At 36.8% G+C, this 17,855-nt stretch overlaps 1 protein-coding gene across 1 annotated transcript; it reads left to right on the top strand.

Annotated features, from left to right (window-relative positions):
• Positions 1–12,195: 12,195 nt before the first annotated feature.
• On the top strand, positions 12,196–14,061 carry GJE1 (gap junction protein epsilon 1; the record flags this gene model as incomplete). The annotated part of the gene is made up of 3 exons (XM_082633885.1): positions 12,196–12,234; positions 12,916–13,098; positions 13,666–14,061. The coding sequence occupies 3 exons, from the start codon at positions 12,196–12,198 to the stop codon at positions 14,059–14,061; spliced, it is 618 nt and encodes a 205-aa protein (XP_082490011.1).
• Between the last annotated feature and the right edge of the window lie 3,794 nt (positions 14,062–17,855).

Genomic DNA, 17,855 nt, shown 5'->3' with positions numbered 1-17,855 from the left:
GTGGCACATATATACAATGGAATATTACTCAGCCATAAAAAGAAACGAAACTGAGCTATTTGTATTGAGGTGGATAGACCTAGAGTCTGTCATACAGAGTGAAGTAAGTCAGAAAGAGAAAGACAAATACCGTATGCTAACACATATATACGGAATTAAAAAAAAAAATGTCATGAAGAACCTAGGGGTAAAACGGGAATAAAGACACAGACCTACTTGAGAATGGACTTGAGGATATGGGGAGGGGGAAGGGTAAGCTGTGACAAAGCGAAAGAGAGGCATGGACATATATACACTACCAAACATAAGGTAGATAGATAGTGGGAAGCAGCCGCAGAGCATAGGGAGATCAGCTCAGTGCTTTGTGACCGCCTGGAGGGGTGGGATGGGGAGGGTGGGAGGGAGGGAGATGCATGAGGGAAGGGATGTGGGAACAGATGTATATGTATGACTGATTCACTTTGTTATAAAGCAGAAACTAATTAAAAAAATAACATAAAAAAAAGAAAAAACATTTCCAGATTCACTTGGGTTGCTGAAGGTTGTGTTTAAGAACCACAGGGAAGGAAGGCATAGGAAACCATCTTAGCAGATGTTCAGTAACTCTTGATCTCCTTACTCCTGATTCAGAGGCCTATGTCTGGTCTCAGAGAGAGCCAGAGCAATGGATCATCTGTATGCCAGATTACCATTCTCTCACTGGGTATGTCTCATATTCATGCTCCCCAAGTGTCAGAGTGGGTTTCACAAGAATGGACTTTGAGATGATGACATGTGTGCAGAAGGTTTAATGAAGAGTGCTCTCAGGAGTTGACACTGTAAGGAAATGAGGAAAGTAGGACTGAGCAGATGAAGAAACACTTGCAATGTGGTTGCAACTGAAGTCTCCATCAATCCCAAGGGTTTCTCCAGAGCTGGAGTGGCCATTTAGAGTTGTTCTGAAATAGGATGGGAGCAGGCCTTTTAGCTCTGCATCAGCCAGTTTCTGGCCACATATCCCTTCGCTCTGGGAAGGGACACAAGCTTGGGTGAGGCATTTCCCTGCAATGGAGGGCTGTGTTCGGTGAAGAATATATGCATTCCCACCAGCCAATGTTCCCAGCAGCGGGGGTATGGTGGAAAGGCAAAGGGCCATAGCGTTCACCACCCCAAGAAGAGAGCTCTGACTCAATCAGGTTACTTCCACTAAATAACAACACGTCATTAGGCATGACCTTCTCTACTATACCTACTCATGGCCAGTTTCAGCTGGTGCCCTAAGAGCTTGTTCGGTCTGTTGAAGCCAAGTAAATTGGCCTGCTTTCACCCAAAACATAAAGCAAGGATTCTAGCAAAATTGGTACTTAAATGTTTATAGACTCATCTTCAGTACAACTTCTCAATAACAATCACATCAACAACAGTAATAAAATAGTATTTTACGTTAATTTGGTACATACAGTTCTAGGTACCATGTTAAATACTTCTATTTAATCTATCTTACTTAATCTTAATTGCAACCCTATGAGATGTGTACTGTTATTTTTATATTACAGATGGAAAATTGAAACCCAGAAAAAAAGACTGACAAATGTAATTAATATCACATGACTGATAAGTCATGGAACTTAGAGTTTCACATTCCATCACTGTAAGAACTTTACTAAACTATCTACACAACTTGACTTATTACTAACCATATACTACTTGACACTTGAAAAGAACTCTGTTGACTTCTTAATTTTAAATGTAAAGTTAGATCTACTGTGTTACAAAGATTGCAAAATTGACGTTATACTTATTCAAAGCTCATATGATCTTAACTCTTTGGAACATTGTCAAGAACCATGAGACCAGTGTAAAAGGTTTTATGTTCTGGTAGAAATGGAGTAATGAGGATTGGATATTCTTTTCTACTTTCTGCATAACAACAACTAGAAAACTGGATCATAAAAGGTAACCATCATTGTAAAATATGAGATAGCCATTGGAAAACAAGCAGCACAGGACTATAATCACCGAGAAGAGGGAAGCAAACCATGGGAGACTTGAGCACAAGAACTTACTTCCTCGAGGCAGTTTTCAGGCCACTGATCAGGAAGTGGAAACCCTAATAGAGCCCAAAGTCCTCACTGAATTTAGGAACCAGAGGCAGGATCTGAGGAGGTAGAGATGGCTAGAATTTGGAGGGCAGTGTACTACCGAGGTGGGAGCTAAACAGAGAGAACTTCAGAGGTCTGCAGGGGGTTCCACTTAAGGCTTTGACTCAGTACTGATCTGCTTATGCATGAGAAGAAACTTCCCATGGCTAGAGAAAGAACCACCCACTAAGATTTAAAGTACAAACCGGGCTGAGAGTAATTTGTGTCTCCACATGAGAGTGGAAAGACCTTGTAAAGCAATGTGTACCCTGTAGAATACTTAGAAACATATTATTTGAGTTGTGAGCCTAAATACGCCATATTCTACAAGTTAATCTAAACTCAGCTTTGCAGTGCTTTGATCAGGCCTCAAGGGTATACAACTGATTCCAGTGACCTACCTGCATGCCAGAACAAATTCTAACACTATTGAAAGTATGACAATACAATACAGCAACCAACAAGTCAAGCATCCAGTATTAAAAATTATCAGTTATATAAATACCAGGAAAATATAACCCATAATGAGGAGAAAATTAATCATTAAAAAGAGACATAAAAATGACAGAAATGATGGAACTAGAAAATAGGACATTAAACAGCTATTAAAATATACTCCATCCTCAACATCACTCATCATCAGGGAAATGCAAATCATAACCAGAATGAGAAGTCACCTCACACCTGTTAGAAGGGCCATCACAAAAAGACAAGAAATAACAAGTGTTGGCAAGGATGTGGAGAAAAGGGAACACCTGTGCACTGTTGGTGGGAAAATTGGTGCAGCCTCTATGGAAAACAGTATGGAAGTTCTTCAGGAAATTAAAAATAGAACTATCACGTGATCTACCAACTTCATGTCTGGGTATTTATATGAAGGAAACAAAAACACTAACTTGAAAAGATATATGCACCCTTATGTTCACTGGATCTGTGTTTACAATAGCCAAACATGGAAACAACCTAAGTGTCCATCAGTGGATGAATGAATAAAGAAAATACAGAATATATATGCAATAGAAAACTATTCAGCCATAAAAAAAGAAGGAAATCTTGCAGTTTGTAACATGGATGGACCTTGAGGGCATTACACTAAGTGAAATAAGTCACTGAGAAAGACAAATATGATATGATCTCACTTATAACTGGAATCTAAATTTTTTTAAAAAAACTGAATTAATAGATACAGAAAACAGATTGCTAGTTGCCAGAAGTGGGACATGGGAGGTAAGTGAAATGGGTGAATGGGGTCAAAATGTACAAATTTCCAGTTATAAAATAAACAAGTCATGGGGATTTAATGTACAGAATGGTGTCTGTAGTTAATAACAATGTATTGTATATCTGAAAGTGGCTATGACAGTAAATCTCAAAAGTTTTCATCACAACAGAAAAAAATGTGTAACTATGTGTGGTGATGGATGTTGACGAGACTTGCTGTGGTGATCATTTCACAATATACAAAAATATCAAATCACTCTGCTGTATGCCTGAAACTAAAATAATGTAATGTTATTTGTCAATTAAGACAAAAAGTGAAATAAATATATATATATATTCCATCTACATTTACAAAGGTAGAGAAAAATATGAACATGATGCTCAGAGAAATGGAAGACTAAAAAATGACCCAAATAAAACCTCTACAGCAGGGCTTCCCTGGTGGCGCAGTGATTAAGAATCCGCCTGCCAGTGCAGGGGACACGGGTTCAATCCCTGGTCCGGGAAGATCCCACATGCCACGGAGCAACTAAACCCGTGCACCACAACTACTGAAGCCCGCGCACCAAAAGCCTGTGCTCCGCAACAAGAGAAGCCACTGCAAAGAGAAGCCTGCACACCGCAACGAGAGTAGCCCCCGCTCACCACAACTAGAGAAAGCCCATGCGCAGCAACAAAGATCCAACACAGCCAAAAATAAATAAAATAAAGTAAAATAAATACATTAAAAAAAAAAAACCTCTAGAGCAGGATTGGCTCTGGAAAGATTGGCAATTTTTTTCTTAAAGGGCCAGATAGTAAATATTTGGGGCTTATGGGCAATACGATCTTTACTGCAAATATTCAACTCTCACAAAAGCAACCACAGACAACACATAAATGAATGAGCATGACTACATTGCAATAAAACCTTATTTTACAAAAGGAATGGACTGATCCATGGACAACAAATAGTTCACTGACCCCTGTCCTAGAGATAAAAATATCAGAAATGAAAAATGCCCTGAATAGGATTAGCTTCAGATAAGATTCTGTACAAGATCAGGGAAATTAACATAGTGACTATTCACAATGAAACACCATGAGAACAATGATTTATAGAGAGAATCAGGTATGTTTGGCAACATATCAAGCAGTCTTGATATATATACATATTCTTAGTCCCAGAACAAGAGGTGAAGGAGAAAGAAAAAATATTTGAAGAAATAATGGCTGATTTGTTTTCCCAAATGTGTTAAAAACAAGTCTACAGATACAGAGAGCTCAACAAATTCCAAGCAAATGAAGAAACTGAGGTTTAGAGTTGTTAGATAATTTTGCCAATGTATTTTCATTACAAGCTATGATTCAAATTCATGTTTGCTGTTTAAAGAACCCGAGTTTTTACTTATTTGGTAGGCTTCCTCTCAAACTTGATAGAATGACTCTAGTCTCCATAATAAGAGCAAAGCTCATATTTATTGAGAAGCCAAATATGCATCAAGCACTGCACTCCATGTTATCGCATATATTCTCTCATCTAATTACAGTATCTCTATTAGATAAGAATAATTTTCCTCATTTTACAGATGGAAAAACTAAAACTCACAGTTAAGACAGAATGTTTAAATAACAACCAGTAACGGTAGAAAAAGACATGAACTCAGGTCTTCTGGATTTACAGGCTGTGTTCTCCTATAGAGCTTGGCTATATGGATGGAGTATCTGAAAAAAGAAATAAAGCATATGTATTATATAACTAGATACCATGTATTTTAGGAATATTTAAAATACAAACTCATTGATAAAGATGGAAAACAAGGCCTTCAATTTAACCATTAGGTCAAGTAATTACTGGCATCATAAAAATTACTGGCAATAAATCTCAGAGCTAGTACAATAGCTCCAAGTATGGTTATAAGACTTAGAATTTAAAAAAAAAAGCATAGATTGTGAAATTATTTACAAATCATAGAATCCAGTCTTTTCATTTTGGAGAAATGGAAACACACCCCAGAAGGTTAAATAACTTGCCTAAAATAACATCATTGGTTACTGACCCTTTATTCTAAGCCATTCCCAATTCCATTCCAGAAAATATAAATTATTCATGCAGAAGGATAAACCCAATTTTGGCAGGTCAGGGATTTCAATGAGATGTGAATTGGTTAAGGATTGTGATTTATGAATTGAGGCAGCTATCCAGATTGCCTTATCTCAGCTGTCCTTCTGTGAAGCACACTGTTGTGAGCACCTAAATTGACCTCTAGTCCATCCCATTCAACAGTCATTGGATAGCTCATGTGGAGGAGGGTAAATACTGTAACAGTGCAAAACTTATATAGAGATCATTTCTTCTTGTTTGACAGATATAAAATAACCCAAGATAGTTTACGACACTACTCTGAAGGATTTAATGTCATGCCTTATTTTAAGCAAGTCCTCAGCAGTATACACATCAACTACGTGCATGTATACAAATGTACGTATGTACATACATACAACACGAGCACACATGCTCTTATGTAAGCCCTATGAAGGCAGGGGCCACAACGTTCTTACATACTACCAATACCTTACACAGCAGTTGATACTGTAGGTGCTCAATATTTATTGTATGAATGAGAAAAATGTGTGAATAAGCGCAAACACATAGAAAAGCATAGATCTAGAACAATACATATAATTCAATTTTAAAGTACTAATTTAGAGCAGATTATTAAATAGTAATAATAATTAATGTATGGATTGATTTTCATGTGTAAGCTGTCATGAATAGTGCTTTTCTACACTTTGAATTTATTCAATACTGTCTTGGGTTCTGCACAGAATTAAAGGTTTATCCCCCTTCCGGGTTAGACCACAAAGGTCTTAAATGTTTTTAATCTCAGAAATTTTAGGACATCAAGAATATGTGTCAAAGATTATATGTGACCTCCAGGGTTTAGATTAGTACTGGAAGATAACAGCCATCAATAACTGCCAGCAAAAAATAAATAAATAAATAAATAAATAAATAAATAAATAAATAAATAAATAACTGCCAGCAATTTGTGTGTATGTGTATAGTAGTAGTAGCAGAAGGAGTAGTGCTAAATCCGAGCTTGCCGTCACCCCACTATCTGAAGTTAAGAGCTTTAAGCAAGTTTGAGCAAGTAAGCTGGGATGGTTGGCTCAAATTCTTGGTCATTTACTCAGGAAATTGATAGAGGTGTCCTGGTCATTTTTAAAAATCTTTGAGGCTTGGAGAGCAGAGGTAGCTTTTAATGATTAAATTTACTCAAAGCCCACTGGGGTTCAATCCCACTAGTCCTTGCTGAGCAAAAGTCCATATCTTGCCGTCTTAGTAATAGACCCTAACAGAAGAGACACGCCTCCCAAATAGATTAAACAGAGAAGAAGAGAGAGACACTGAAAATAGACATGGCATTTGCATGTTATTTATCCTTCCCTGAAACATTCTTACTCTGGCCAACTCGAAGTTTCTTTACATTGAAGAAAGTAGTGGTTCTTCCTTGTTTAAGAAAGATTATTAATATATATTAATATTATATTAATATATAATATCCTGTAGTCTCCACAACAAGGAAAAATGAATAGAAAACAATTGATGGTTCAAGCTCTCATTAAAGACAGGAGGAATAGTCCTCCAAATGCTTTAATAATCCACATGCAACAACCCTGTGAGGTAAATACTATTGTCATCCCCAGGTAAAGAAGCTGAGATTGAGATAGTAAATTTTCCTGAGATCTCAAATCTAGCCAAATGGTGAAACCAGTGTAGATTTTCTGACTCCAGAGCCCCTGATCCCAGATACCATGTGGTCATTTCGCCTTACACTGAGGCCAAATGGGAAAGAAACATTAGCTAAATTCATTCTGTGGAGTCCTTCATGTTTCTCAAGTACTCTCCCAGCATGTATTATACTTGGTTAGCTCTCTTCGTGGCCTTTCATATTCACAATGAGATCTGGCCAGGAGCATGGGATAAGGGCCAAGCTCTGCAGAACCATCCAGCTGCTATGTGCCCTGATAACTCTCTGAGCTCTTCTCAGGAGAAAATAAGAATGTCTGAGCTTATTTCCCCTTCATTCCCTGTGTTTCAGGATCCTAGCAATCAACCTATTAATATCCTCAATAATATCCTTTAGCTTGTCATTTAACAAGTAATTCGTTCACTGTCAGTCCCTACCTGGTTTTGCCACTTACTAACTGTAATTTTGGATAAATTGCTTAAACCCTCTAAGCCTCATCTGCAAAATAGATCTATAAGAGTACATACTTTACGGAGTTGTAAGAATTTAGAGAGATAATTTGTTTAAAACACTTAGTAGCAAATAGAAACCGTTGAATAAGCATAATACATTATTATTAGCTTTTAACTACAGGAGAGTTCTTTTCCCATCTCTTCTAGTCCTTCTCATGTTCCTTTCAGGGCTCAATGTAACAGCACACAAGCCTGACCTCAAACTTTAGTTCTCATAAATCGATTCTAGGATTCTCTATGAAAGAAAGTACATATCCATGATTCTCAAATTGCATTTTCAAACAGCCAAGATTCTTGAATATTAGATTTACTCAGTTTATGCCCCCAGTCATGTGGTAGATTGTAAAATTACTGCAAATTCTTCATCTTTCCACATCCATGCCACTGGAATGTGACTTCAGATCTTCCCACTAAAAGGTGGAATCTAAGTTTGCAGTGACACTTGCTTTGGCCAGTGGAATGTTAGCAATCATGAATCAAGCAGAAACTTGAAAAGCTCTTGCACATTTGGGCTTTTCCATTACTTGCTACTTTGGGAACTCTGCAATCACCACCATAATAAGAAGCCTGGGCTAGTCCCCCAAACGACAAGAAACATGTGCCATAGTCACCCTTATCACTCCACCCAAAGCCTGCCAACCACCTGACATGAGTGAAGTCATTCTAGATAATCCTCCTGGCAGCTTATCTGCATACTGACCACACATACACGTGAGAATCCAGCAGAGGTCAACTGAGCCAGCCCAGACAAGGAAAAATAATCACCCAAACCATAAGCTAAATAAGTGTTTGCTGTTTGACCATTAATTGAGTGGCTTGCTATGAAAAAAATTCTTAACTGATATAGATATTGGTACCAAGGATCAGGGACTACTATAACAAATACGTTAAAAAAACATGACATCATCTTTGGGACCAGGCAGGAGGCAGAAGGTAGAAAAGTAACAAAGAAACTATTACTAATGTCAGGGAAAGCAATGAGAAACTCTTAGTGAAGGCTGGAAAAGCAGTGAGGAAACTACTGTGACAGGCTGGAAATATGGTAACCTTTATTATATGTAGTGAGACAATTAGCACAACAGTCACCTGTAATAACTTGGAAGGTAAAAAATGTATTAATTAAATGTTGGATTTGACTAAGGAACATCCCAGAGAGAATACTAAAGGTAACAGTTTGGTACTCCTGGCCACATTTTATAAGGTATAAGAAGAGAGAGATTACCTAGTGAAGGAGCCTAGAAATGAATTTGCAAAGAAAATTTGGGGAAAATATAGAGGGATCAGGACTTGCTACACAGGAATTCCTTTCCTTTATTTTTTTTAAATCCCTAGTGTTGGCCAGTAAAACTTTCTCATGTAAAACATGGTTTGAGGGTAAAAACCAAATCATTCATGTGACTATAACAGCCTTGATAAGACCCAAATACTTAAGGCATAACTAATGATCATCTCAATCAATTAGACAAAAGTTTTCTAAAAATCTTAAAAGCATGGTCTCAGAGAAGCTTAATCCAAAAATATCAGCAAATAAATAAATAAATATCTGTAAAATAATTGTGGGTACAACATTTTTTTCCAAATTAATTGCATTAAATCTAATACATAGAAAATTCAAAAAGTGATTAAGAGACTTGTACAAGTAAAAGAACTACTAATTTCAATTAAAATAAAATAGTGGTGAAATTGTAGAAACGACTTCTGGGGCCCCAACTTTCTTCTAACAAGAAGCAGTTTGAGGAAGATAATCAGCTTCAAATATAGTCATTCTTTTAAATGCAAAAGGGAAGATATTTTCAGCCAAGGACCCACTTCCATTAAGCAGTAGAGTACACTAAACTAGGGAGTAGCTTTCAGGGAATAGTACTATACTGTAATCACGGACCTTTTCTGACTCCAGAAGAGGAAGAACTGGCAACATTTCCCCTGCAAGATTTCAAAATTGTTGTGGACCAGTGACAGTGTTGTGCCTCCTGTTGGAGTAGAAGCATCTATTGGAATCATCCTACCCCTTATCATCATTGTATATTGACTTTGTATGGAAAATAACTTTTCCTTTTGTTTCATTAGATTCTGGATCACCAAGAGTCACCTCTGAGCCACATCCAGATTTGCACATGAGACAAATCACAGAATCCTGGACTCAAACTTTAATGCTATAATTAGATGAGAGTTCTGACATCCTGGGATTAAGGTGAAGACATGTAGGAGAGATATGAATATATGTGATCATAGGGCACACTGTGGTAGAATATAAAGTTGGCCACAGATTTTTTTCTATCCTTGTACCCACAGCTCTGCAACATGACTTTGCAGGTCCATCAAGACATAGAATCTATTTCTTGAATCTGGGTTGGGATTGTAATTCATCTTGCCTAATGTAACATCAGCAAACATGAAGCAAGCAGAGGCCTAAACAATGCTTACACACTGGGGATTGCCCTCTTTTGCTGTTTGGAAACTTGCAACTATTAACATGTAAGGAAGCTCAGGTTGTCACCCTAATTAACAGCCCTACCAAGTATCATACATGTGAGGCCAACCTATCTTATCTGGTGAGTTCACCTTACATTTGGAAAGTAAAATTTGGCATACATCATTCATTTCTTAGCATCTTCCCCTTGGGAGCAGGTTGCCCACAGAGATCAATAGTTCTATTCTGCTCTTTTCATGCATAAATCTTATACAGGAGGGGGGCGCTCCATGCTGGAAAGGCAGCCATGATACAGCATTGACCTAGCCTGCACCTGTGTCTGCCTGAGAGTCATGCTTTCCCAAAGAGTTAAGCTATGTCCCTCTTCCAACCACATCTTTATGGTAGTAAGAGTGTAACAAAGGTGACATTTTGGCACCCATCTGCCTTATTCCTTTGTCTTATGATTCAGTCGGGTCATAACCCATAAGAGGAAGACCAGTATTATTTATTTTGCCTCTCATAGATCCCAACAATGGAATGATGCTGCATTTTCCTCTTCTTCACATGCAATTAAGGTTCAAGACAATTTCATTCATCTCTGGGAAAACACAGGAAGAACTCGGATGATTTTTACAAGTCTGACACTTGAATATATTTGTCTAAACAAAAACATTTACTATTGTACAATGGTAGAAGTCAAAGCAGGATTCCTCTCATGCAAATGATTGTTTTGGCTTTTGGATACCCCTTCGAAGGAATCAACACGTAGCGAACCTGGAATTCTCTTTCACAGAAGATGAGAATATATACCGATTTCTCTTACTCAACAGTTCTGAGGGGTGATTACATTGCCCATTTTTATTTTTTCCTATCCAGTACAACAGTCTGGTTCAAAAGGCCACTGCCTCTTGCTCATTGGTTATAACTACATGTGTTATGCAATCACTTCTCCACTTGCTGACAAGAGCAATGAAGTCAATTGGAGTTATCACTTTCACAGATTGCAAACAAAACAAAGATGAGAAAAGCAGGTGAAGAAATCAAGTTTGATCAACCATTAGCTGAATAGTGTTATAGGTGGCTGGAAGGTAGCAAGCAGATGTATTATCAGTTAGAAGGCAGCCACTTGTTCTTGGCCCCTGCTCCTTCTCAGTACCCATAACCATCTCTAGCAGATGATGTGTCTACTGAGGACAAAAGAAAGGGAGGGTGGGGGCTTCCCTGGTGGCGCAGTGGTTGAGAGTCTGCCTGCCGATGCAGGGGACATGGGTTCGTGCCCCAGTCCGGGAGGATCCCGCATGACGCGGAGCGGCTGGGCCCGTGAGCCATGGCCGCTGAGCCTGCGCGTCCGGAGCCTGTGCTCCGCAACGAGAGAGGCCACAGCAGTGAGAGGCCCGCGTACTGCAAAAAAAAAAAAAAAAAAAGAAAGGAAAAAAAAGAAAGGAAAGGTGGGATTATTCACAGGATTTATGCTAGATCCAGGTCTTATCTTGGTTAGCAGTATCCTATCTTTTTCCTTAGAATCAAGATCTAACTGCAGATTTTTCCATGTCTGTGGTAAGTATTCATCAAAAAGACAAAGATAGTAACACATTAGTAATATTCAGTGATGTAATAGCTATCATAACCTGCTTCACAGTTCCATAAACTTCCCAGAAATCAGTTTTATTCCATGGAAGTAAACAAGAAAGAACCAGGAATATTTCCCACATACTTATCTTTTCAGATATACCTAAAAGGAAGCCAAAAAAAAAAAAAATCACTTGACATTTCAGAGAAAATTCTAAGCTAAAGAGTCCACTGCTTTACGCACAGGCATTTCTTAGGTAACTAGAGGCACTGAGTGTCAGAACCCTTGCCGGCCTGGCCTCCTGCTTTACTGGCACTCCTGTCTGGCTGGCTGGCTATGCTGACAGTGTAAATCAAGGGATTATCAGATTGACCACATGCCCTACTCTTTTGTTTCTTTGTTTTTGTTTTGTTTGGGGAGGGAGAGAGGAAAGTTGACTGGAGCCCCAGAGATCTATGAAAAAAAAAAAAAAAGAAAAGGAGGAGGGGAGAGAAATGTGCAGTGATAAGTGCTTTCTGTTGTAAAAGTTATGACAGAAAATAAGAGTTTGATTCTGGCAGAAACAAACTGGCAATGTGGGTCAAGGATTAACCCACAGGGATGCTGGGATAACATCTCCTGAGACATGTCTCTAAATTACATCAAAAACTTCTATGAAGGATGTGTAAGTATCATACAAGCAGCAGCAACAACAATTGTATGAGTCCTATCTGTTATTTTAACCTGATTTGCATGAGTGCTGATGAATAAGGTCCTCTACATGTATGGAGAATAATATATATATCAACCATTTACTTCAACATATTCTGAATTTAAATAACTGTAACTAGAATAATTCAGGAAGTACTTTTAGCTGTTGGTGCTTTAAAGCTGATCGCTCTCTCAGTTTGATAATTGAGAAGAGAAGCTGTAATGACAACTAAATAAATATTATTTGCTTATTAAGATAGTGTGTATACTAATGAATTTAATGTTGGATTTATTATCCAATTTTTTAGAAAGGTACTAGATATACTAAGATTACCTTGATTTTATTGCAGAAGGATTACAGGGGTAAGGGATATTAATCAAATTCAAAGCTTTTTACAAGTTTCCAAAATTATTTATGTCATTAGCAACAAGTCCCTATTTGACTTGCACTTCATATTTTCAAAGTGAAAAGGGTAAGAAATCTCAAAATGCAGGATTTGAATTTGGCTTGATGATCTCTAAGTTTCTGTCTTTCTTCAAAACTTTATGAATCTTAAATTTTTTTAAATGTGATAATGAAAACATACTTTAAAATATCCCCCTTTAATATTTGTTTTCAAAAGTTTTTTTTTTTTTTCTCCTAAAACTGTAACAGATGAAGCCTCCCACTGTGATCGGTCAGTTCCACACCCTTTTCTTTGGATCGGTCCGAATGTTCTTCCTCGGGGTGTTAGGCTTTGCAGTCTATGGGAATGAGGCTTTGCACTTCAGTTGTGATCCAGACAAGAGAGAAATAAACCTCTTCTGTTACAATCAGTTCAGGCCAATCACTCCACAAGTAAGTATTTCTGTGTGCACAAATGTAAACCTTACTCCACACCAGATAAAATTGTTTTCTTTTTAAATGTAAAATAATGTCATAATAAGATGAAGAATATTCTAACAGGTATTATTTCTAGAATAATTACCTTTTAAAAATATTAGCTGTATATTTCAGGTAAATTAATTTGAGTTGGTCAAGAGTTTCTTCCAAGTCCAGCATTCTATTATCTATTGATGTTAGAATTATACTCCAGGCTTGTAATTAGAAATGGAAATTGAGTAGATACTAAAATAACATATTTCATCATTATTAGTAATTGGTAGGTGATGACAGTAAAATATGACTACTTTTCACAAATACTAAGTGTTTACAATTTTAAACTCTAAACATCTTGGTAATTAAATGAGATTATGTCCAGCATTACCACCTTCATTATATTAATTTTATCCTCATAAGACTTACAAAACTTAGAATTTTTAAATTAGCCTCTATTGAGGGTCGGTGAATTATTGGGGTTTTTTTTAGTGTATTTTTTCATTACGTGTTGACTGATTTGACTAAGATATTTCTGACATACTTTAGGTGTTCTGGGCATTACAACTAGTGATTGTCCTGGTTCCTGGAGCTATTTTTCATCTTTATGCTGCATGTAAAAGCATCAATCAAGAATGCATTCTTCAAAAGCCCATCTACACTGTGATTTATATCCTCTCTGTTTTATTAAGAATTAGTCTAGAAGTGGTAGCATTTTGGCTTCAGATTCACCTCTTTGGTTTCCAAGTAAAACCTCTCTACCTGTGTGATGCTGTGTCTCTTGGGAAAAAATTTACTACTATAAAATGCATGGTGCCAGAACACTTTGAGAAGACCGTTTTTCTTATTGCAATGTATACATTTACTGTAATTACAATAGTTTTATGTGTTGCTGAGATTTTTGAGATAATATTTAGAAGATTATGCTTTCTAATTAGGCAATGACCAAAAGGTTGATTACCTACTGTCATGCCACAATTATTTATCAACCATTTTTATTTAGTTTTATCTCATTCAGTGAGTATCTCAATTTCAAACATAAATATCTGTTCTTCAAACTAACGTCAGTGTGTCTAAAATTTATGTCTAGTATAAAATACAATACTCAGTTCTAAGGCAGGGATTCTTGAACAAAACCTTTGTTCCATTTTAATTTTGTCACACATTAGGAAACATACATGGAACTAATGTTAACTCTTTTTTTTTTTTTTTTTTTTTTTGCGGTACACGGGCCTCTCACTGTTGTGGCCTCTCCCGTTGCGGAGCACAGGCTCCGGACGCGCAGGCTCAGCAGCCATGGCTCATGGGCCCAGCCGCTCTGCAGCATGTGGGATCCTCCCGGACCGGGGCACGAACCCGTGTCCGCTGCATCGGCAGGCGGACTCTCAACCACTGCGCCACCAGGGAACCCCAACTCATTTTTAAATAGTACTTTTACAGAGTTCTTTCATATACAACATCTTAATCAATCACAGTATTTTATGGCCAGAGAAACTTTTATTAACTCTTTTACATAGAGTAGAAAAATGAGGCTCAGGGAGATTAATATATGCAATCCTAGGATTCAGCTTTCCTAACTATAAAGCTATTTCCCTTTCCATTTAACTATGCAGCATAAACTTTGAGGATGTAATTATTGTTGTATTCATGTAAAATATAACTTATTTAAGTGCAAAAGTTGTCAATTAATTATTAAAAGAGTCATTCTATAATTTGATGACTAACTTGAAGAAATGGAGCACTTACATTTTTAATATTATACTCATACTGTTTTCTTGAAATTTTTAATATTAAATGATATGGTAATGTGGCCACCAAATAAATAAAAAATGCTATGGAAAATACTGTGCATGGTTTCCTTGTTGCTTGTTGGAAAAAAAAAAACCCTCTGTGCTCATAGATATCCTACAACTATAGTTTCTATATTCAAGACTATTGAAATAGTAAGTTATATTTATATTAAGCTAGACTTCCTAAATAGCTATGAAATGATTTCAAAGGCAAGTTTTTAAACTTTTTATTTTATAAAGGAGTATAGCCGATTAACAATGTTGTGATAGTTTCAGGTGCACAGCAAAGCAACTCAGCCATACATATACATGTGTCCATTCTCCCCCAGACTCCCCTCCCATCCAGGCTACCAAGAACATTGTCAAAGGTAATTTTATATTAATTCAGTGCATTTCTTTTTATCTGCCTGTCTTACCAAGAATCATGTCCATATGATATCATTTAAAAACTTTATGTATGACTGCCTTATACTGGTGCTTTATTAGGGAAATAAGTATAGTCAGTCAAAAACTGAGGTTTTCAATTTTTTCTTAAGCATTATTCAACCTATGGTTGATATCATGAATTTCTACATTAATTTTTAAGTCATTGAGGCTTTCTCCACAGAAAAGCACAAGAAAAAATCCAATTTACCTTCATTCAACAAATAGTTGCATAGTATCGATTATTAAACATGTACCACATTAAAAGTTCAAATACAAAGATAAACAAGATGTAGTACCTTTATAAGATCATATTCTAGTGAGGGGCACAGTGACATGACAAGAGGCTAGGGGCTGTTGGAAATAGCCTCCTCTGAAGGGAAAGACTATTTGCTCATTGTTTTTGTTTAGAATTACTGGCCCTTAGTGATAATAAGCAGCAACAATGTCTAGTATGTTTTATTCTTATTTTTAAATTATCTGTAGATAATTTACCCTTTATTGCCTGTACCTAGGGTGGAATGCTCCTACCAATTCTCCCACAAACACATACATCTTCAATATGGGTCATATTTTCCTGCATCTTTAGAAGGCATGTAATTTTTTATTGGATACCAGACATTGTGTGTTTTACCTTGTCGGATGCTGAATATTTTTGTCTTCCCATAAATAATTCTTAAATTTTATTCTGGGGTACAGTTAAATTACTTGGAAACAGTTGATCCTTTGTACTTCCTTTTAAGCTTTATTAGATGGGACCAGTGTAGCCCTTACTGAAGGGCTAATTTTGCCCCGTTACTAAGGCAAAATGTTTCTGAGTGCTCTATGAGATGCCTCTTTGGTGCTTTGGAGATGGTATCTTTCCACCATTCTCAGATTCTTGAATTCCTTCCTCAAGGTGGTTGACTCATTGTCTTAGTCCATTTGGGCTGCTATTACAAAATACCTAGACTGGATAGTTTATAAACAAAAGAAATTTATTTTTCATAGGTCTGGAGGATGGAAGTCTGAGATCAAGGTGCTGGCATGTTCAGGTTCTGATGAGAGCCGTCTTCTGTGTTACAGACTTGTCATTGTATCCTCACATGGTGGAAAGAAGGCCAGAGAGCTCCCTAGGATTCCTTTTATAAGGACACTAATCTCATTCATGAGGGCTCCCTCCCCATGACCTACTTACTTCCCAAAGGTCCCACCTTCTAATACTATCACATTGGAGGTTAGGATTTCCAAAATATGAATTTTGGGGGACACAACATTCGGCCCATTGCACTCATGGTTACAACAGAAATTGCTGTAGCTACAGGAAACAGGTTTTTGCTGTGCCCAGGGAAAGAAGGGAGAAGGAGCAAAAAGACATTCTTCTTGTTTGCCTCTCAAGATTTTTCTAAGGGAAGATCATTTTTTAAAAAAATCAACAGGCTTCCCCTAATATCATTGCCCATTCACAGGCAAACAATTTGATTTATTCTTATGCTGATTCATCCTAGGACATTGTCAAAGTATGCTCCTTTTTAAGGGGATTTCTACCCTAGCTGTTGGAAAAAGTAACTATTCTCAGTTCTGTGTGAATCTTGGGTATTGTTTCTTTTAATCCTTTCAGGTAGCTCATTTTCTGCAAAGATGTTTAAAGATGTTACACTGATCAGGACTCAGTCGAAGACCCTTTACAGATCTCTGGAGCTCTCATGCTTTGTAGCTTCTCCCTCACAGTAGTCTGTCCTATGAAAACTAGCCTCTTTAGCCCTGGACTCTCTCTCCTCAACTCACAAGGAGGAAGGATAGCATTTCTAAGCCACTAGAGGAACCCTGGTCACCCCTGCTTCTTTTAAGTACCCAGTCCATATTGTTATGTGTAAAGATTCAGATCCTGTGAGAGTTGGTTTGGACAGTCTTTTCAATTCCTTAATGATCTATATTATTCTACGATTTCATTTTGTTAGTAACTATATCAGGATTGTTAGCACACAGCTGTATACTCCTGGATAATAAATGCTACATAAAAATATAGCATTTATAAAATATAAGATATTTAAATATATGTAATATAGTTTAAAATATAAAAAGTGATTTTTCTAACTAAACTGCAAATGTAGAAAAATTAATAAGAATGTCAAAGCTAAACAAATAACTAACCACTTGAAAATATATTTAAACTTATTCCATAAAAAGTTGTTGGGTCAAATAAGGTAATTCAACCAGAAGTTTTTCAGTTTGTTTATAAATGAACAACAGTCAGAATATTACATATTAAAACCTATAAGATATTGCCAAAATTGCAGTGCATGGCCAATTGACAGTGGAAAATATATTTCTTTTTTAAAAATAAACAATAAATGTAATTCAAACAGCAAATGTAAGAACTTCAAACTAAAACTAAGGAAAACAAAAATAATTTAATAAGGATAAAGACAGAAAGTAATAAATTAGAAAACAAACAGCTTACGATGGATAAATCCAAAATTGTTCTTGAAAAAACTATGTGTGGCATATCAAATCAAGTGTGGAAGTATATCCTTATAAGATTTT

The sequence above is a fragment of the Mesoplodon mirus genome, assembly GCF_964341445.2.
Source record: "Mesoplodon mirus genome assembly, chromosome: 10".
In the NCBI taxonomy this organism is placed as follows: Eukaryota; Metazoa; Chordata; class Mammalia; order Artiodactyla; family Ziphiidae; genus Mesoplodon; species Mesoplodon mirus.
This window is presented reverse-complemented; position numbering and strand designations above follow the sequence as displayed.